The 22,373-nt window shown below is 49.5% G+C and overlaps 1 protein-coding gene across 4 annotated transcripts in view; it reads left to right on the top strand.

The window, feature by feature from the left end:
* The first annotated feature begins 9,533 nt into the window (after positions 1 to 9,533).
* Positions 9,534 to 22,373, top strand: part of LOC122720066 (dachshund homolog 2) — a 136,573-nt gene continuing 123,733 nt past the window's right edge. For all 4 annotated transcript variants that reach the window (XM_043946509.1, XM_043946510.1, XM_043946511.1 and 1 more), the window contains exon 1: positions 9,534 to 11,398. In XM_043946509.1, the coding sequence (XP_043802444.1) occupies positions 10,617 to 11,398 (782 nt within the window). In that variant the 5' untranslated portion in view covers positions 9,534 to 10,616. The remainder of the gene's footprint in view (positions 11,399 to 22,373) is intronic.

Here is a 22,373-nt window from a genome sequence, read left to right as displayed (position 1 = left end):
TTTATACAATTTTCTTTCGTGTAGAAATAGAAATTTTACAATTATTATAAAAATTTATTCAAAAGATGTATTCAAAACAAATTTAATATTAATTTAGATTCATATTAATTTCTTAAATTCATAGCTCAAATATTCTTTATCACGTATTGTAAATTATTTGAGAAACGATAAATTTAATAAATCAAAAATAGGAAATTTCTTCTGATTAAAAAATTTAATAAATAAAAAGAGATTATAGAATAATTTAATATATTTATGAAAAATTTTTTATAAATTTAATAAATTTACAAAATTATAATATTGTAAATCATTACAATATATTAATAAACTATAAAATTAATAAAGTATTAGAATATATAAATAAATAAATAAAATATTAGCAGAAAATTATAGCGTTTAATATTTCATATTTTAAAATATTTGTTTCGAATTTATGGATAATAATTTACGTATCATTTAAAACTTATCTATAATTCTCGATAATCTACTAAGCAACAGTTACTGAGTGAGAAAAAAATCATAAGTTAATTTCGCTTCGATCGTTGTACTATTTAAACAGAATAATATGTTTTATATGCAAATTATATTTATGTATAATTCAATTTTATATTTAAAGTAATTTCTTTTGATGTATTTAATTGCAAATAAATTGCACAACAATGTACCATCTCAGACGAGAAACAGGATAGACATGACAGAACTTACAGAACTTTGTATCGTGTTCTAACGTATCAATCTCAATCAAAAATACTGATCGAGGTCGGTATGTTAGAACAACATAAAATTTTATAAAACGTTCTATTTCTTTTGGTAGACAGCTACATTATCAACTGTAGACATGTCATATTTTTTTTATAAACAACTATATTATCAACGGTAGGTATTTTATCTTACGAGTTATATTTGAGAACGAAATTATCAATATCATGATTTCTGAATATCTATAATATATATATAAAGTTTCACCATACAATTTTTCTATATTCAGGAAAAAATGCGTTAATAACATTCACAGATTATAATTTTTGAAAAATAACGTTTTAAAAAATATTGAATTTATCGTTCGTATTTGATTAATCCTAATGGTTTTTTTTTTTTTCTATTGCAACATTACAAATCTACAAACTTTTACGAGGATAATATTTCTGAAATATTGGCAATAAACATAGAAATGAACGTTTCGTTCCAATCTAATAATTATAAAATATACACTTGTATCATCGTTTTTATGGATGCGATATCATTAAACAAGATCAAATGTAAATTTCTATATAGATATCATCGAAGCGTTTACGAACGTTAAGAGTATCCATGGTTTTCAAGGTGATACGAACCTTGTATCGTAAAAGCAGCGAGGTGTGCGAAAGGTGATCAATAACCGTCAATATGCAGGACGACGTTTTAATAAGAGTGTAAGCCTGAGATCCTGGGGCCCAGTTTATGACTCCGCGACACAGGACGTCACTTCGCTGCTCTTACTGCTTGCTCTTTATTATTACTTGTCTCTGTCTCTCTTTTTTTCTCTATCTCTTTCTAACCTCCCTCGCCATCGTATCTTATTTTACAACGCTCTCTCTTTCTCTCTCTCTCTCTCTCTCTCCCCCTTTACATTGTGTCTCCTCCATACTGGTTTCTTCCTTTTCTCTCCTCTTTGTCTCTCTGTTTTCACGCGAATTTATTATTTATAAAGTCGAAGGAGCTTGTACCACCTCAGGCGTATTCTAACTTGCTCGTCTGACTTTCAGCTTTCCAACAAAATTCTTACGAAGCTACCTACCTACCCACCCTAGTCGACTCGTTTCACCACTTCCTACCATTCTTTTCGTTAAAAAATGTTTCGTCCCTCGTCGCGTATCGTGCACTCGAACTCGCATCTATTATTATTTATCCGGGACGGCGATGCGACGCAATCGTTTCCCTCGAAATCAAAGAGAAATCCCGATCGAAATTTTCGTACACGAAATCGACGAAGCATGTGCGACAGATGTATAACCGGGTGAAGAGTAAGCAAGTTACATTATCTTTGATAGCTCGGGTCGAAATGCATTTAAGGGAACCGTAGTAGATTTGATCGTTCAAACGTATTTCTCGTTCCGCGATGCTGATTAGATTATTGTAAAAGCATTGGATTATCTGAAGTGGCAACATATGTTAGACATTTCCGGAAGTCGTCGAATGCTCGCTCGAGTGGCTTACCGTCGACTCTGCTATATGGATGTTAATTTTTATCGGCAAGTTCGATAGACCGGCCGGTTCGAGTAACTCGCGTAACGAGAGAAGTTAAACGGGAGGGAGGGAAGAGTAGAACACAACGCGTTCCTGTAAACGTATGCATTGGCCGGGAAGCCGAGGCCGCCAGGATGCGCCTGTGTCGACTACGCCAAGTAAACCCAAACTCCCGGCTTTCTGTTCCGGTAAACAACGTTTTAATCCTATCGAGATTGCTCGTTACAGGGCGCGAGACAATATCTAAGTTTCATACTGAAACCATACCTCGGGCTCGCAACGTCTGCTTTTCGCGATCGCGAACTTGCCACTCGACCTCTCGACAATCGAATCGCCTTTTATCCCTTAAACTGGAAACTTTGGTTGTTTCGAGGCGTACGAGGCGAGGTGAGGAGAAAGAGAGAGATTAATTTCGTCACGAGTTCCAGATGTCGAGAGAGAGAAAGAGAGAGAGAGAGAGAGAGAGAATGGAAACCGAGGAAGGGAAGGAAAGGAGGGAAAGTAAGAGAAGGGGAGTGGGGAGGGGAGCTAGAAGGAAAGCGGTGGCAGGGCGAGAGAATCGAGGCGATGTGCATGCGTTTAATCGATAATCACCGGCAAGTGGTCTCGTCCCGAAAAGGGTGCGGAGGTTACATCTGCGAGCGTATCATCAGAGCGGGCCTACGAAACGGCGATCCATCATCTCTCGGCAGTCGAAATCCGAAATTGCTCGGCCATTTCCTCGGGCTACGCGTGCGGCTATAATAGGGATTAAGGCCGGTGTAAATAAATTTCGAATCGCGAGTAATCCTATCTATTTAAGCTTTTCGATGCTCGCCTAGTCCCGGAGGAATGCGACCGAATCCAATCTTCCTCTCGTCGTATCTCTCGTCGAGGATGAACGGAAACCGAACGGAGCCGATCGAAAAATCATTGGTCAACGTTCACAGAATCGTTGAACGATCGATGGATAATATTCCCATATACTTCGTATTCGCGTATAGAGTGTGATTCGAGAAAAAAAAGAAACGCAATCTCGTGCGGTAGGGGGGAGGGAGGGGAGATTTCCCCCATTATAAACGAGGCGAAGGAGTTCGGGTTGATAACGAGATGTGACAGGGAGGTGGTTCGTTACCGTTCCACGTTGGTACGGCACAGCCATCGGACTCGGTCTTGTCTTCTTGGCCGCGGTTGCTGAAATAGTATTGTTACGCTGTTCATTGAGCACGAGGCACGTCGGATTGTCAGCGGCGGATAGAGGGACAACCTTTGCCGTGTAATAATAGATATGCTGTCACCAGGATGTTTCGACATTCGATCGGAAACTTTTTCCCTTTTCCTTACCTGACGGGCCAAGGAAGTCGATCGACGATCGGGCTAAGGATAGAGAGAGAGAGAGAGAGAGAGAGAGAGAGGGGGGGGGGGAAAGGGAGATTCGGGGATGATGCGGACTTAGGCCGTGTCGGCGAGAGTTGGTGGCGAGGCGGTGAGCGGCGGCGGGAGAGGAAAAAAGGACGCGGAGGAAGATGGAAAGGATTACGGTGCGTCAGAAGCGATGACTGAACGGCCGGTAATCGCCGTTGCCGCTCTAATATTTCGAATAGTTCGCATTTACAATGGGCTTTATTGGCGGGAAAACTGAGGGGGGTATTTTGAGCAGCGAGGACATCCATCACCGGGTGTCGACGTGATTGTCTTGCGTCGCGCGTTCGCCGTGGAAAAGTATTGACGTGGGGAGAGGGAGAGAGGGAGAGAGGGGGAGAGAGAGAGAAGGGCCGAGCCCCGCGATTAACCAACGCCATACCGCTTGCGAATCGAATGACGTTTTCGGTTTAGCCGTTAACCAAACCTGGAATACCGCAAGTCATCCCGTCGAGTGGCATGCGCTAATCAGTTTTGCACCGTGAATGGAAGAATCGGCAAAGTGTTTCGACAATATTCGGCCCGACCGTTTTTGGACAGAATTATTCCGACCGACCAATGATACCGTGCGCCCATGGACCGCTCCGTGCATTGTGTTATATTTAAATGAGCTTTCTAATGCGTTTAGTTTGAATATCATGGCGGACCAACGCGTCATCCATGCGGATGCGTAGGAAGCTATTAGATATATTTTGTCCAATCCCCCCTCGCTCGTTGCTTTTAAATTAAGAGTAAAAAGAAAAATCCATCGTAGAAGTTTATTCTTATCTTATCGAAACGCGTGGATTTGTTACGAGTTTCAAGAAATTTCGTTTATCATTATTATAGGGGGGAGGGGGGAGAAAGAAAGAGAGAGAGAAAAAGAAACAAAAAAAAAAAAAGGGAAAGACGGAAGATTGAAAAAAATTGAAATTTCGAAGTTAAGCGGTATCGACTTTTTCGTCGCTTTTCTTAATAATTTCCCCCCTTTTTATGGAAGGCATCCTCGTTTCGCCGAGCAGATATTCAAAGGGAGCGAGAATCGAGAGCGTCGTATAACGAATAAAAGTGATCGGCGTTGCCGTCAGCGTGCGGATTAAAGTCGACGAGAAATAAAAGCTGGTCGTTGGTTGGGAAAACAGTACGGGTGGCCAGAGAGTAGGTACATACGCTCACGGGAGAGGCGTCGATGCATAATCGGAGCGCACCCTCCCGTGGCTATCCGTTTTATTTATCCGATAACACGCCATTATGGGCGAATCGCGGATGCGGCTGTGTCGGTAACGATTGGCTATTTATAATAACACGTGGCATATGGGTAATTAGTTGCGCGTAAGCCGCGCTGAAAAACCGAACGGTGGCGTACGTGTCCAGAAAAATTACCGTCGTTTTTCATCCCGCCTCAAAATCCATTATTTTAGCTCTTGATTTTTCTCTCTCGTGCCCGGCCACCTCTCTGTGCCATGCCGCGTCCTCTCTCTCTCTCTCTCTCTCTATATATATATATATATATATAAACCGCGCGCAATTAACGTTTTGTAAAATTCCCGCTCTTTCGTGACTCTCGATCGACTTTGACGCCTGTTTTGCCACGACGCGCGCGTATCTTGCACGAACGAGTAATTACGTTAATTCGATCGATGTTCCCTTTTGCCTTCGATATACACGTATATCGGTGACGAATCGAAACGACGAGGGATAAAAAAAGACGGGGCGGTACGAAATACGAAGGAGGAAAATGGAGAGAGAGAGAGAGAGAGAGAGAGAAGCGGAAACACCGTCGAGCGATCGAAGCGACGGACAAGACGGCAAAGAAGACGATCGCTAGCTTCGATCCGACTCCACGATATAAATACGTTGTACACGAGCATCGATCCTTCTCTTCCTTTTCTTTCTTTCTTTCTTTCTTCTTCCTCTCTCTTTTTTTTTTTTTACGCTAGGTAACGCGACTAATGGAGATAGGATAACGGAGGCAAAAAAAAAAAAAAAAAAAAAAAAATAAGCTGGACAAAAATCCGTGTCGCGGGTTATGGTAAATACACGGGACAGAGAAGCTCGGGACAAAGAAACGGAGAAGAGCGACGCTTCCGGTGCAGTGAAGTCCTTCTGACGCGTGTCCGGTTGGTTGGCGCGGAATACCTTCCTTCTATGCATGCTCTTTCGACAAAAATTCGCGCTTTTTTCTCCCTCTCTTATCCCAACGTTACACGTTACCCTCCTTTTTGCCGTACGCTCTGTTACAGTTCTGTGACGACGACGCGCAAACAATGACGAGGGTTACGTAACAACGCTATGCACGGAGAGAGAGAGAGAGAGAGAGAGAGAGAGAGAGAGAGAGAGAGAGAGAGAAAGACAAAGAGAGGCGTGTTTCTCTCTGCTTGCGCTTCGCGCAATTCTCCCGTGCAGGGTGGCCAATGAGCAGTAACAGGAACGCTGCTAGCCGCACTCCCAGTGAACGCTCGAACAATGCGTATCATACTCACCCGACTTGCCTGAAAATCCGTCTGTCCACGATCGTCGTTTCCCTTTCCCCCGACGAACGTGTACTTAATTTTACCGCGATTCGAGGGAAAAAAATTTTTCCCAAGAACTTTTTTCCTCGAGCGAAGAACGAGAAGAGGAAGGAGACGATTTTCGTATCGATTTGTTTTTTCGAGGACGACGAAACAACGAATTGCGAATTATAGATTGGACGTCGTTGGGGGGTTGGCCGAGAAAGACACGAAGATCCGTTAGTCCACGGGCCACGCTCAAAGTCGTAATCTCGTGGGCTCGAGATATTTTCTCGTGACCGCAAAACAAGAGGAGGTAGCGGTTGCTTGGACGAGCGAATGCATCGGGCTCTGCCTCGGCCCAACCGACGGGATTGTCCTTCATTACGCACGAAGGAAAGTGCAGTCATCGACGTGCATACCCGTAGGTATGCACACAGAGGCATTAGCTCCCCCAAAGCCAACCGGTATTAATTCCACTAATTGGACGTGGTTTGGTTCGTGGCAAACATCGGTCCCCTACCGATCCTCGACCTTCCTCCGGACGAGGGACTCTTGGATCTCGCGATCGATCGCCTTTTCGCCGCATACGATCGCTTTATCGTCCATGCAAACCGATATCCCTACTCCCTTCTTCTTTTCACGAATCTTTCCCTCTCTTCAGAATCTATCTCTTTTGTTCAGATTCGCGGCGAGAAAGACACGAATTATCGTCGTCAACGACGACGATGGTTCGATCGAAATTGTTGAAATTTGAAGGAAATGGAACGAAGGTATTTAAAAGAAGAGATTCCATTGGAAAAATGGAAGAAGATCGAAACTCTCTGAAACGAGTGGTCAATGAACGTTAGGCCCAGGGGGTCTCGTTTCGTTTGGGGTTGCACGAGGTCAAGGGATCAGCTGCGGTGGAGGAATACGCGTGCGAAGCTTGTTACGTATATATATATATATATATATCGTAACAAACGAGGAGGGTCTTTCCTCGTTCGATCTGGGTCACCAGGCTGATGAGGACTGATCGGGGGTTGACCGGTGGAAAAAGGCTGGACGATGCTTCTCCCCCCTCTCCCTTCCTTTTTTCCTCACGCATCTCGACAGCTCTTCCATTCTCACCTTTTACCATACTTAACGTTAGCAGCAGTAGTCCTTCCAGTTTCTCGATTCTTAATTCGTCTCGTTTCGCGCCTATCGATTTCAGAAATACTTGTCCCTCTTAACGTCTTCATCGTTTTTCTAAGATACGTTGCAACATTTGCGAGGTTTCACGATTACCTCGTACATATGGATTACACACGGATCTAGAAACAACAATTCAATTATCTGGGATATCTCTTTATCCACCTTATGTTATAGACAGTAGATATAACTTCAATTCAAATTTCGAATATATATATACGTGTTATATATACGTATTTTGAACACGATGCAATCGCGTACAGTGAAAATAGAAGTTTTTGACGGGGCGCGTACTATAGGAATAAATGGCGGTGGAAATTAGCGAACGAGAAAGAGAGAGAGAGAGGAGAGGCTCGAGGCGAAAGTTCGGACGTAAGAGGCATCGGCGAATACGGACGGTTCGGGTATGGTACAAAGATATTAAGCACTCATACTCGAAGCTTACCGAGAGCCGTGGAGAGTGTCGGGTATATGGTATATATCGCGTATGCCGCCGTGGAGGAGGAGGAGGTGGAGGAGGGGGAGGGGGAGGAGCGGTGGCAGCGAAGGTTGAGGGGGTGGAAGAGGAGGTGGAAGAGGAGGAGGAGGAGGTGGAGGGGGGGGAGAGGTAGTTGGTCGAAGGAGGGGTGGCGGGCAGAGGGGCGGAAGAGGGTGGTCGAGGAGGCAGCGAGAGAGATCGCGAGGAAGCGAGCCGAGTTACCTACAGAAGAAATAAGTGCGCTCGTGTAATGCTGATGGCGAATATGGTAGAGGAGATCCGAACGAGGGAACGGAGAAGAAGAAGGTGGCAGAGGAGGAGGAGGAGGAGGCTCTTTCTCTACGGGGGAGGGGGAGAGGAGGAGGTGGAGGAGGAGAGGATACGAGTTCCGGAAGGGGGGACCCCCCGCGCGCGCGGAGACCGACCGATCGATTCGAACGCCGGCGACATTCTTCGTCGTACACGGACAGAGAGCCGAGGAACACGGGGAGAAACCTGAGAGAGAGACGGTTGGGCATGAAAACGGAACGGTGGGAGAGGGAGAGAGAGGCGGCGGGGGGGAGCAAAGGAGAATAGGACGGGTGCGAAAGAGGAAACGAGGTGGAGACTACTGCCGCGAGAGAGCGCGAGTCGGAGAGAGCGTATAAGCCGTAAGCCAAAGTGGGAGGAGAAGCTGGAAGAAGAAAGGGAGGGAGGTAGGTAGGTAGGTAGGTAGGTAGGTAGGTAGATAGGTAGGTAGGTAGATAGGTAGGAAGGAAGAAGAGAGAGAGAGAGAGAGAGGTCGCGTTCGTTGGAAACAGAGTGGGACGCGTGTGCGTGAGAAAAGAGAAATAAAGGAAGAAAGAAAGAAAGCAAAAAAGAAAGAGAAAAAAAAAAAAAAGAAAGAGGGCGCGAAAAGAAGAGAAGAGAAGAGAAAAGAAGAGAAGAGAATGGAAAGAAGAAGAAGAAGAAGGCGAGGGAGAAAAGTGTACGAAGAAAGCGAAGAGAGGGTGGTGGTCGGTAAACGAAAGGGGGAAAAACGAGTGGTGAACGGAAGAGAAGAAAGAAAAAGGAAGGGAGGGGAGGTATGTATATCGCGCAGAAGGAAGGAAAAAGTGGAAGAGAAGAAAGGAGAAGGGAAGAGCCGAAACGCGACAAGGAACGGTGGGGTGGGTTGGCGCGCTAGGGGGAGGTTAGGTTTAGGTGAGGCGCGGCGAGGAGCAACACGGCTGACTGTAGGGGAGGAGAGGCGAGCGAGCGAGCGAGCGAGCGAGCGAGGCGAGGCGAGGCGAGGCGAGAGAGAGGGAGAGAGAGGGAGAGAGAGGGAGAGGGAGGGGGAGAGGGAGGGGGAGCGCAGGGTGGCGGAGAGAGGTCGCGAGGAAAAAGAAGAAATCCCCACTCGTAGCGCGTAGATCGGCGGTAGGTTCGAATCGTACTGTCTTGTCGAGACTCGCGTCTGCGTCTGGATGTCTCCGTGTGTTAGTCGCCCCCGGAATCGTCCCGGTCGGCATCGTCGGTGCGCGTCGCGTCGTCGGTGGCAGAGGTTGCCTCGTAGTGGGGAACGCTCGCTCGTCCCGCCACCAGCCGAGGGAAGGTTCGAAAGGCGTCGACGGTACGAGGTTACCGTCCAATAGGGAGAACTGCCACCCCGGTGGCTCCGCCAACCGGATAGTCGGTTGCGCGCACAGAACGCCCATCCTCCCCGTTCCTCGAGCTCCCACTGATGTTTTTATTTATTACATCTGTGACTGGGTAGGGAAATACTCCCGACTCGACCGAGAGAGCGTTTGCCACTTTGAGAACGAGCGACGCGCGTCCCTGCGAGTTACCGCCGCAGCCGCAGCTGCTTTCGCCGTCGTCGTCGTCGTCGTCGCCGTCGTCGTCGTCGTCGCCGTCGCCGTCGTCGTCGTCGCCGCCGCCGCCGCCGCCGCCGCCGCCGCCGCTGTTGCTGCCGTTCTTGCCGCCGTTCTTGCCGCCGTTGTCGTCGATCGTCATCGCCGTTCCTTGTGTTCGTTGACATCGTTGTCGCGGTTCCCTATCGTCGCGACATTATCTTTATCGCCGTTCGGTGTTGGTCGTGGTGGTCGTGCGTGTCGCGCGTCGATCCTATTCCCGCATCGTTCTTCGCGTTTTTCTCGCGTCGACGATACGCGAACGCGTTGTTTCTCGCGTTCTGCTCGTAAAACGGTAATAATACGACAGAGTAGCCGTGTGAAGGAAAGTTTGGTTGGTGGTGAGAACAGGAGAGTTCGCGCGTCGGAGAGGGAAAAAATCGTGGTTGGTGAATCGTCGAACGAGGAGCAGCTCGGCTGCTCCTCGACCAAAGCGAACCAGCATCACGCGGAACGGGGACCTGTCCGGAACGAGAACGAAGCCGAAGAGGTCGAGATCGTGTGACAACGGCCAATTGACATGGACACGGTTGTTGCAGTGGTTGTGCACAGTGAATTTGTTACGTACGTACACGGTCCAACGTACTCCGTGAGACGCGACAACAGTTTACCCGACGAGTGACGACAGTGAGACAGCTCTCGCCAACGACTCGGCCGATCGATCAATCCTGGATCGACGGGATTTTCCTCGTCGGCTGGTTTCGGCAGCCGAACGAGTCAGAAACTTCGTCGCCCCGAAGAGAAGAGGAAGAGATCGATCCGATAGCATGCGTTGACCGGTGCCCCGAGTTACCCCGAGTTGCTCCCGTCTGTCCACGTGGCGAGAGAAACGAACGATACAGGACGAGGAGCGATATAGGATAAAAAAAACGAGGAGGCGCAGGTGGAGGAGGAGGAGGTGGAGAAGGAGAAGGAGAGGAGAGGAGAGGAAGGAAAAGGGAAGAGAGGAAGAAGGATCGGAAGGAACGCGGTCGTCGACGAAGGGACACGTCGATGGATCACGGAGCGATGGATAGCGCTTCTGATCACAGCAGCCGCGCCAGCCCCGTAACCGGCAGTCCGAAACATCCGCACAGCCCGTCGGCCCAGCAGGCTCAGCAACAGCTTCACGGGTCCCAGCATCAGGCACCGGCGTCCCACCAACAGCCTCATCCGCGGGACCAGATCCGCGAGCAACAATCGCAGCAGCAGCAGCACCGCGGCGTTCCCACGCCGGGATCGCCAACCAGGGGCTCGCCACCTCAAGGACTTCCGTTGAGTCCTCCGCCTCTTTCCGCCGGAGGAGCACCCGGCGCACCGCCAGGCATGGTGCCCCGTATGCCGGGCCTACCGCCACCGGGCCTGGGACTGTTGGGACAACTGGGCGGCATGCTGAGCGGTCATCACGGCTCGCCGCTCGAGCTGATGGCCGCCCATCACGCTGTTCTACCTCCGAGATCGTACAACAGCCCTCCGCCGATCAGCACCAGCGATCCAACGGCGAACGAGTGCAAGCTGGTCGATTACCGCGGGCAAAAGGTGGCCGCGTTCATCATCGCCGGGGACACGATGCTCTGCTTGCCGCAGGCGTTCGAGCTGTTTCTCAAACACCTCGTTGGCGGCCTGCACACCGTCTACACCAAGCTCAAGAGGCTCGATATAGTGCCGTTGGTGTGCAATGTCGAACAGGTTAGGATTCTGCGTGGACTCGGAGCCATCCAGCCAGGCGTCAATCGATGCAAGCTGCTCAGCTGCAAGGACTTCGACATACTCTACAGGGACTGCACCACGGCCAGGTAAGCGGACGGTAACGGTAGCGCGCACGATTCGCGCTATTCTCTTCTCTTCGCGTGTTTACCATTGAAAAGGGGGAGAACCGATAACGAAGGCGAGAAATCGATCGCGCGCTCGATACTCCCCCCCCACCCTCGCTTCGTTTCGAACCGATCTCGCGTTCCTTTGTCGCTTCGGTCTCACGCTACGTACGCGCGTACGTATACCTCTCGACGATAACTCGCCGCGATAACGATGATCCGGATAGAGCCAACAACCGTTTGTTTGCCCGTCCTCGCTTTTTGTACATTCTTTTACGGGAGAGAGAGAGAGAGAGAGAGAGAACGGAAGCTACGATCCTCGCGTGTATTAATAACGCCCGGTGTCGCCTCTGGGCAGCACTTTATCTTCGCCCAGCTACGTTCCTTACCCCGTGCTACCGGTCGACCAAAAAATATTTTAATCCCCCCCTCCTCTCTCCTCCCGTCTCCTCTTAACACTTTTCACGCCCTTTCGTTCTTCCTTTCTCCTTCCGCCTCGAATTTCTTTCCGTTCGTTCGATTGCGTTCGAACCAAAGGAGGGAAAAGGCACGCGTGCCCTTGTATCTGGAATTGTCAACGGGCCTCCGTGCCAACAGGTGTCCCTTTCACGGCAGTTTCTCTGAATGAATCGTCCCCACACCGAGCAGACAGAGAGAAGTGGCTGTAGTACAAGCTTACCCCACCCACGAGTCAGAGAGACGGCAGACGAAACGGAATGGTAAACGGAACGAGGGGATCCGTCGTTATCGTGGGGAAATTATTGTCCCCGACTTCACACCCCTCCCCCGCCCTCCCACATCCCGCCACGATTTTTCCACCCGACTCCATCCACCACGCTACGTCACCGTCTCGCGAGGATCGCGACGCTCGGCTCGATTTATCAGGGGGTGGATGGGGTCGATTGGCCGGCGAGGCGATCGAGTCGAGGGACAATAGTATCCCGGTGAGGCGGCGCGCAGTGGCAGTCGCAACGGAAACGGATTCAGCGCGACACAGAGAGAGGGCGAAGGAGAAAGAGGGCCGAGGGATGGCCTGCGGAGGGAACGGAGACGGGTGATCGAAGGAGAGAGCGAGAGAGGAAACGGGAGGAAAGAGAGAGCCGTAGGGAACAGGGATCCGAATAATCCGAGTCGTAGCGAGGAGAACAGAGTTGGCCGAGCCGTCGGCTCGTGCGCGACAACCCTTCGCTCTCTCTCTCTCTCTCTCTCTCTCTCTCTCTCTCTCAACATTTGAAATCTCTGAGTGGAAAAATATATCCTTTCTATTTTATCTCCACGAAACGTTGAAAAATGCTAGAAACATCTCTCTTCCTTCAAAAAGTCCACGCAATTATACGTATAATATTCATATATTTTCGTAACGAGCAAGGGGAGTAAAGGTGGTTGGACGAAACACGCGGTTCGAAAATCGATTGGAAAAACGAGGAGAGGAGAGGAGAGGAGAGGCGAGGGGAGGGAAGCGGCGAGGGAGGATCGCCAGGAAAAATCGGATGATTAAGAGACCGCGGTATGGTTCTCGTGTGTGCGGTCCGGGGTGGTCCGCGTGTACCGCTGACGTCGTTACATTCTGATAATGCACGGCGGTGGTAACAGCGCGGCAACACACCGATGGAGCCATCGATGGAGCGTCGCGTCCGAGCGCGGCCGGTTACAACACGGCCTCCACTCCGCCCGTGGCCAAGCGCGCCTCTATCGCCATCCGTGCAACACCATGCACAGAGAACCGCACCGATAATTCAGGGGGATTTTTCTTGCGGTTTATTGCCGGGCACCGGGTGCGCTCCAATGCCCGCTTCCTCGTTGTCGAGGCGTCCACCATCGGCTTCGGCTTGCGTCTGCCTCCCCTCCGGAACGGGCAGCCCGACTCCTCTTCTCCGCTTCAAGGATCGGGATCGAACAACGCCCACGCGAGAAGGAAGAATGGTCAACAGCTTTGTCCCTGATTCCGCGCTCGCGTCCCAAACGACGACCGATTCCTCTCTTCCTCGATAACGTTACGCGGCTAATTGATGCTACGTCTACGCTAACGAGCCGGCCAATTATCCTCTCTCTTTCTCTCTCTCTCGTCAATTTCTTCGACCGATTCTTCGAGAGCCGTGGAAAGTTCGATTCGAGTTGCGTTGCGTTGCGTTGCGTTGCGTTGCGTTCGATCGAAACGGGGAAGAGAGAGAGAGAGAGAGAGAGAGAGGAATGGAGCGAGTGAACGAGTAAGCGTTCGCGATCGCGATAAGAATTGGCGCGCACGAACGAGAGATTTCCTCGTTTCTCTCTTCTTTCCTCTTACCTTAAATGTCTTTCTCGCGTACGCGTACGCGTAACCCACGAACGGAGCAGGATACGTGGGAGTGCGCGCGGCCCTGGACTATAATTCTATGCGCTATTAGCCGTTTAATTATAAAATTGTGCATAGATTAATTGGCTCCCGTAATGGCCCTAACAATGCACAGACGCGCACTCGGAGAGACTAACGGGGAGAGAGGGGGAGGGCGAGAGGAGAGGAGAGGAGAGGAGAGGACGTAGACACATAGTTGCATCGGGGGAAGAAAGGAGAGCGCGAGTGGGAGGAGGAGGAGGAGGAGGAGAGATCGAAAAGAATATAGCGGCGAAGAAGGGAAAGAGAGGGAGGCGGCGGGAGGAGGGTGGTTGGGGGCACAGTTGGGGAGGAAGCATCGTTATTAATATTTATTTCCTTGGCTCGCCTCCTCCCGACTACTCTCGTTGTTGCCGTGTGCTTATGCACAATCGCGTCTCGAGTCTGGATACGCGATTAAATATATATACGCGCTTTCGAGTTAAGCGCGTGCACACGCCTCGTATGGAAAGTAGAGTACGATTTCCAAATCGAAGCGGAGAGGAAAGGAGGAAGAGGCGGTGGAATCCTGGCCGCGGATACTCGAACGAATCGAAGAAGAGGAGGAGGAAGAAGAAGAAGAGAAGATTTTCGCGTTTTCCATCGAACCTCGAATGCGTTCTTCCATTTATCTTCCGCAAAGAACTTATCCGATTGTATCGAATACGGCAGCTGCCTCGGCCGCTCACCGTTTTTACCTTTTTTTTCCCTCCCTTTTTCGGTTTCATAACCCACGCGCGCTCAACTGGCCCGCTAGCCAGCTTTACGTTTTTAAGGGCTTCTATTATTGTCCGGGGAGGGGTTGCTTTTGACACAGATACTTTTTATCTCGTCACAGTTTTTCGTCCATCTCCTTTCTCCGCTTCCTTGTTTCTCCCTTTTCCCCCTTACTTCAACTTTTTCTTCCCTCTCTAACGAACGAAGCGATTGGATTCTTCCATCGAGAACAGACTCGAGATCGGATACCTCTATGCACAGACGATTTTCTTTCCAAGCTACTCTCCGCGAGGCTCGAACCCCAACCAGCCGAGGTCCGGTAATTCTCCGGTAATTAATAATCCGCAATAAGTAATAATCGAGGGAGTAATCCTGTGCTCCGCGACAAGCAGCGTTCTTAATTCTAGATAATTAACGCAAAGACAAACAGAAGAAGGATTAATCCAACTTCCTTCCTCCCCCTTTATTTTTCCTCCCAACTTTTCCGTCCTTTCTTCTCTCCTCCAGTTCAATCCGCGAGACCCGTTCGAGAGCAATTCGTTTAATTTCCCCTCCGCCTCCCCGGAACTAACGAATCACTCGTGAAAAGTATTCGAATTTTTCTCGCCGGAAAAAATTGTTCTCGCGCGCGGCAACCTCGGCAACGGCGATTCTCTATGGAATCTAATAATAAACGCGGCAGACGATGAAATCGTTGCTCGTGAACTACGTGAATTCATAGACGTGGGTTGGCAGGGGGAAGGGGAAGAGATGTTAGGAGGAAGTCGAACGAAACCGCCTGTGGCTGGGATCCACCGATTCTCCTCCAGCCCGATACGAATGCAAGTCATCTCAGGGTCGGCATTGTATCGAAACGGCGCCAGGCTCCCGTTCCGTTTTCACTCCTTGTCTCTCTTCCGTCTCGATTATCCGCGATGTTTCCATCGATCCCCGCGCCTATCTCGTCAATTCGCGTTTCTCTTCGTATTTTTCGTCCATCGAAAAATTCGCGGGTGGAGATCGCGAGCGACACGAAAATATATTTTCATCTGTGAATTGCTGAATTTTGCAATCGGACAACAAGTAAAAGAGTTGAAGACGAAGTTCCTTCTTTCTTCTTGATTCCTCTTGAACTGCCTAACTATCGAATCGCCGGTTCATTTTTTGGACGAAATCTTATTTGAAATATACCATCTTCTCGCGAAAGTTTCTCGCTCATTGCAAATGGGTAAACGTATATAAATATACCGTATTTGGAGGTAATAAAATACAATAACGAATTCTTTCGTTTCGCAATTTAAATTTAATACGCGGTATCATGAGAAATATTATTATTACGTATCAACTTTGTTACAATATATATATATATATATAGAATATATATAGAAAGGAATTGTTCGTATTATATACACACAATAACGTAGCGCCTATAGAAAAGTAATCAACGAGATGGTAAATGGGCGTGACGTGGCATTAATTGCTGTTACGAAGCCCCGTAATGAAAGAAATGTTTAATTTAACTTAAAATAGTTTAATTAAAAATAGATTTAATGGGAAGCGAAGAGAGAGAGAGAGAGAGAAAGAGAGAGAGAAAGAGAATGGCGCAGATAAAACGAGAAGGAAGGAACGTTCCTGTGGATGCGATAGATGGAAAGTTAGGAATAGCAGAGATATGGAATTGAAACGATGAAGGATACGGTTTGTAACTACGACTCTATGATTTTTAATGGACTCTAATGATAAATGAAGGGGGATTTCAGAGATAAACGCTTTACAAACGATTGTTGGATAGAGATTAACAATTTTTTATCATTTTCTTTCTCAGAAAGAGAGAGAAAGAGAGAGGAAATTTCAAAACGAGATATTTTTTAATAAATCCACTTCTTCTTATTTTCCTCTTCTTATTTCGCCTCTCCTCGAAATTAAAACGTTCCCTTTAAGTCGAAGAGCCGAGAATCCCACGTAAAGTGGAAAAGAGCAGTTTCTGTTCTACTCTCGACTTTTTTATCGGGTCAGTGAGTTTGTTGGAACTTGGCGTTCTTAGAGCGACGCGAGTTACGCCTCCTACATAAATATGTATTCGCCATGTGCGCGCGTACCTCCAGCTTATATCTTACCAGTAGCGTGTGCACACCAGCGTTGTTCGGTTCGAGTAAACAACGACGACAGAGAGAGAGAGAGTCGTCTTTTTCCTTCTTTTCCACGAAGATCGTCGCTCGAAACTTTCAAAATCTTCGATCCTCGCCTCCCCTCTCGCAGATTCGATCTTCCTGCCGCTGCGAAGAATCGAGAAGGATCGACGCGCGCAACGTTTGCTCGAAATCGCGACATCGACACCGACCATCTGTTACACCGACATCGTCCGACCTCTTATTTTTCCACATTGTGTTCGCGCGGGCATAAATCATGGCGGAGTGGATGGAATATTTTAAGCGGCAGATCCGGCTTCTTTCAACGTTTCTCGATCGCTATCGCGATCGTGTACAGATCGTATCGGTGGTAGTGACGACGGTGGTGGTGGCCCGACGAAAAGTGGACGAGCGTTCACGAGGTGATCGATCGAGAGGGTGCGAAACCAGATCGTATTCGATCGTACGCGGATGCTCGTGTTCGCTTTCCAAGTTCTAAGTTTCGGAAGAAGTTACGCGCAGCTGGCCACGCGTTAACGGAGATAGAAATTCGCAGTTGCAGACAGGAAGGAAATCGATCGTTTTTGTAGGAACTGGTGACCCACATTAAAACAGCTGACTGCAGGGAGACCCCTGGGTATCTTCTCCCCTCCACCCTCGCCGTATCAACCAGGCCTACCCTTCTAGTCCGACCCTATCTCCTAAAAGACAACCTACCGCTATCGAGGCGTTTCCACTCAACATTTTTCTCCTACTTAACACGCTCGACCCTCTACCTTCTCCCGTCCCCAAGATTCGCCCAAGACGAGCCTTCTACTTTCGCGACAAAAATAATATAAAGTTTTGAGGGGACACGGGTCGGTTCGTGCACGATCGTTCGAGGCGGTTTTCGAAACCCCTTTTTTCGCTCGCTTTTCTAATTGCACTGATCGTCTGGCTGGATTGAAACGGTTGCGCGCGTAGAAACGGTAGGTACGCGTACGGAAAAGGTGGCCCAAGGTTGGATAAGGCGGAGCGAGGGGTGGGGTTGCCTGCCGGGGCAGGAGGTAGGCTGCCAAGGGGTTGATGCGGAAGAGAGAGAGAGAGGGAGGGAGGGACGCGAAAAGGGGGAGGGGAAGGGGTACGGGTGGTAACAGTACTCGGTAATTTCGAGTGATTCGTGGACGACGTCGGCGGGCATATCGCACCCCTTTCTCGAGAGAGGTTTCGTGCGCGCCACGCCAACCACTCGAACTCGTTACACGCGGTAATTAAACGACGCACGAGACCTCCCCGGTAAGTCTGGTTTCGCTCGCCGTTTCCCAACCCAACCCGATGCGTCGCGACTCCTCGCGTCCCTGAAGCATCTCCGCCTAATTTTTCTCCTCCCTTCCTCCCTTCCCCTCCCCTCGTTCGCGAGGCTGACCCCGATTTCCGATTATCTCTTCGAACCAGGAACACCAACCGCGACCAATCGTGTTCGGTGGCGTGAGACGATTCCCGTTTCGTTTTCGAATCGAGAAACGGAGGAGTTGGCATATCCGTGTACCACGGACGAAACGATGCCTCGAAGAGAGGGTCGTGAGGGGATGGTGAAAATCGTGGCGGAGAAGAAATCGGAATTTCCAATAGCGCACGGACGGATGGATGGGTTTGGCTCGAAGCCACTCATTCCAAGTAACGTCGGTGGACGTTGCATTCTCGTCCCAACGACCGTAATCTAGTAATCTGGTAGCTGGGGAGGATAGTCACCTATAATCGGCGCGGTCTCGCGTACCGCGCACCTCGCGCGATGGTGATCCGCGAGCAGCGGAAGAATGGAAGAGATCGCGTGGAGCTGACTGTACACCCCCTTCGGGTCTATCCCGAGCCGGAGCTCGGCAGTCGAGGAGTTTGTTTGCCAGTTACCGAGGCGAAATCGCTACCAATCGAGGCCGTTTGCTCGGCTCGCGTGCCGCCGAGTTTGGCGTAACGTCGCGCGTCAATCAACGCTAGTCCCTCTCACGGACTCCCACGACGAGAAACGATCCCTGGGTAAGTACTGTACAGTACCGGCGTATATCTCTAACGTACGTTACGCGGATACGTGCACGGATAGCCCCGTCGCTTTTGTCGTCGTGATAGGCGTACCGCCGACATACGTACACCGTTGGAAGGGAAGCTTTTCGTTTCGAAAGCATCGGATCGAGGTACGAAGGGAGTCGTAGTTGCAAGTCCGAGTCCAAGTCGAAGGCGTTTGCTCGTCAGAGGGCCGTCGTCTCGACTCTTCGTAACTATCTTTGCACGCGTGCGGTCAGCTCGCGTGTTGCACGCACCTTCTTCTGTCCGATTCCTCCTCTTCTCCGCTTTCTTTTCAGCCATTCTCTCTCTGCTTTCTTCGCGCTTCGTTCTTTTCTTCTTTTTTCTTCTTCTTCTTCTTCTTCTTCTTTTTCTTCTTCTTCTTCTTCTTCTTCGTGGATCGATGATACGGAATCGACTCTTCCGTCTCGACCGTCTACGATTTCTATGATACGGGGCAATCGAGATCATCGTACACGTGTAATTATATCATTGCGCCAAATTACCTGGCGGCGTTCACGATCGTCGTTACGGTTCCCGACCCTCGAAGAACGAGGTGTTATTAAGCGTCGACGTTGATACATCCAGCTGCGGATCGGCTTCGGCATCGTATCGATGTTTCTCTCTTCGGACGGACGGAAGGAAGAAAGGAAGAAAGGAAGGAAGGAAGGAAGGAGGCAATCGTCCCCCGACGATCGGATCGAATCGAATCGAGGTCGCGACGATTCCAGATCGACATTCGAAAATATCGAGGATTTATGGAATGTTGGACGATAAAGAAGAGAGGCGTCGTTGGATCGTGGCAGTTATTGGGACATTTACCGATCGCCGGGCGTCGGTTGGGAAAGGTGCGATCGGCACACTGGGCATAGACGTGTAATTACCAAGGGCTCCAGTTCTCTCCAAGCGGTCCGCTATTTATCAACGTCGCTCGTTACCCGAGCTCTCTTCCGTTTAACCCAAAAGAAATTGCGCCCGATCTACGATCCGGTTCCACAGCCCGCCCGAATTTCGCATATATACATATCACGTTTCGTTCGAGATTTCGAAAAATCTTTCGAATATTTTCACGATTCTCGACGATTGTACGTACAAAGAGTGCATCGTCGTTTCGATCACGGTTACAGGCGAGAGCGAGATGAAAAGAAACGAGAAAGATCGCTATCGGCTGACACGAGCCATAAAGTACATTTTAATTCGAGCGATAGATAAAGCACGAACGGGCTAGGCGAACCGCGTGTGTAAGCCGATGGATCGCACGTACGGACAATCAGACTTGCAAAAGCGGAGCTTAATTGGCCTCTTAACCGCGCGGGACGATGATTAATTGGCGCGGAACCGGCCGGGGCCCGCGAGGAGCCCCTGCCACCAACACGACGACGACTTGACCGAATCTCTTCACGTCTACGGAGATAACAGAGTTGGCGCGAGTCACCGGGACGAGCGGAGACCGGTCGTTAAAATTGCCGTGAAATATCATTTCGAAAAGATCGGGCGAAATATATAATACGTACGTATATATATATAAAACATTCCCTTCATCGAACTTTTTCTCGTCGAGCGTATACCAACGTCCCCTCTCCTCCTAGTCCCCCTCGTGGTACGAGGTTTTCATCTCCCTGGTTGGGGGGAGAGGGGAAGGGGAGAGGTAGACCCCGATTCGGTCGATCGTTCCCTTCCACGATAATTCCTGAAAATTCCTACCTTTCGAGCCGGGAACCTTCGATACTTACGATCGTACGCTACTCGAGAGCGGGAAAAAGCAGTCCTCCGAGCGATTCGACCGGCGTCGTCCTTGGCTTTATTCGTATTCGCGCCGACGATTCTTCTTCTTCTTTCTTCCCCTCCCTTCTGCCGTTTCTGAAACTGCAACTCGTGAAAAAAGAGAAAAGAGAAAAGAGAAAGGAAGCTCGTAACCGAGGCGAAGAAAAGTGCCGCCTTCTTCCCTCGCCCTTCGAGCGAGTGAACAACACACGCGATCGTTTCGTTTCTTTTCGCATTTTCGAGCTGTGTGTCGCGTCGAAAAAACGTCTACACGCTAGGTGTGCCGGGTGTAATTGTCGGTTGTGCGTACACCGAGAAGAAACGGAATTACGAGAGCCGGGATGACCGAGGCCAGGGAGCAAAACGGAAGGGGCGCGGCGTATTCTCGCTCTCCCGAGAGAGAGAGAGAGAGAGAGAGAGAGAGAGAGAGAGAGAGAGAGAGAGAGAGAGAGTTCGCAAACGAGCTGCCGTTAATGAGGCGATATTTCAGTTTTTGAATAACTGACCTAGCCTGGACCGGACACACGTCGAACCGGTTTCAAGGAGAGGAGTCTCGCCTCTGTCTACCGGCACAAGGCATATGTCTCCACGACTTTCTTCCCTTCTCTTTTGTCCATTCGTTTTCGCGGATGTTTCGCCTCGATTTTCGATCGGGGGCGACTCCTTTCGAACTCCTTTTATCTTTCCTTTTCTTTTCTCTTTTTCTCCTTCTCTGGAGAGTAAATCGAACGAAAGCGAGGAACGAAATTCGGGAATCGAGGGGATCAGGAATAGTGGAATAGCGGAGAGGGTCGATCGTGTTGGCGAGGGAAGGAGGAGTAGAAATACGTCGAGTAATACGGTATGGGTAAAAGATACACAAGAACGGACGTATCGACGGATGAATCGAAATGAAAACCAAACAAGTCCCCCCTCCCCTTTTGGCTCGCTATCTATTCGTTTCTTGCCAATAATTGATAGAATAAATTAAATCATTTGTCTTGGCGGGAAATTAAAAAGGTAATTTATATACGGCGAGGATCGGGGCGTACCTGGGACCGAGTCCAGGGGACCGACGGCCGCGAGAAGAGAGACGGTCGTATACACCTACGCTCCTCGCCGAGCTCGTTCCCCACTCGTTCCCCAATCGGACGAACGCGTGGAAACGTTGCTCTCGGTGTTCCACGATACGAAGAACGACGAAACGACGAATCTTTTCTCACAGGGAGGAAAGGCCCGAGTTGGGGAGCGCGAGAGGAGGAAGGAACGAAACGTACGCGCGGTGGCTCGTTTCGTTTCCTTTCTTTCTTTCTTTCTTTCTTTCTTTCTTTCTCTCGTACGTCTTTCGATTTATTCCACGCTGATGAATCAGGTGTGGCGCTCTCCTTCTCCCTCCTCCTTTCTCCTCTCTTTCACCGCGCCCGGGCGAGAGATTACTTTTTGTGGGCGGGAACGCTTTCTGTCAGTGCCTCCGAGGGTAAAAAATATTCAGGTATAGAAACGAACTCTTTCTCGTACGTTCCAACGCGTTGGCCGTGTATATATATATATATATATATATATATATATATATAATATGTATATGCACCTTTTGCTCTACCGTTTCGACTCGTTCCTCTCCTCTCTCCGTTCCTTCTCTGCTCAGAAGGACGTTTAAATTGGAACGCGAAACTCTGGTCCCGCGACATGCGGTTTCAGATTCGCGATCTCGTGGCGCCACGAGAGAGGAGGTCCACGTGTTTGGTGCGGCGATAAATGTCGGGCAGGACGATCGGGGAAACGATGTTTTGACAGATGAAGCGGCGCGTCGCGTGACGGGGGCCCTCAACTCCTTCCCGAACCCGCTCGTAATCGCGGCCATACTTTCGCCGACTACTTGCTACACATGCACCAACATCCGCGGCGCCACTAACGATATTGGCTCAGGCGTTTCGCTCGTGGACCATCGCTCGATAAATAACACCGCGTTTCCGGAGTCGTTCGTTCCTTTCCTTTCCTTTCC

Source organism: Apis laboriosa, unplaced genomic scaffold (assembly GCF_014066325.1).
Source record: "Apis laboriosa isolate Shangri-la unplaced genomic scaffold, ASM1406632v1 scaffold9_cov152, whole genome shotgun sequence".
Lineage (NCBI taxonomy): Eukaryota > Metazoa > Arthropoda > Insecta > Hymenoptera > Apidae > Apis > Apis laboriosa.
This window is presented reverse-complemented; position numbering and strand designations above follow the sequence as displayed.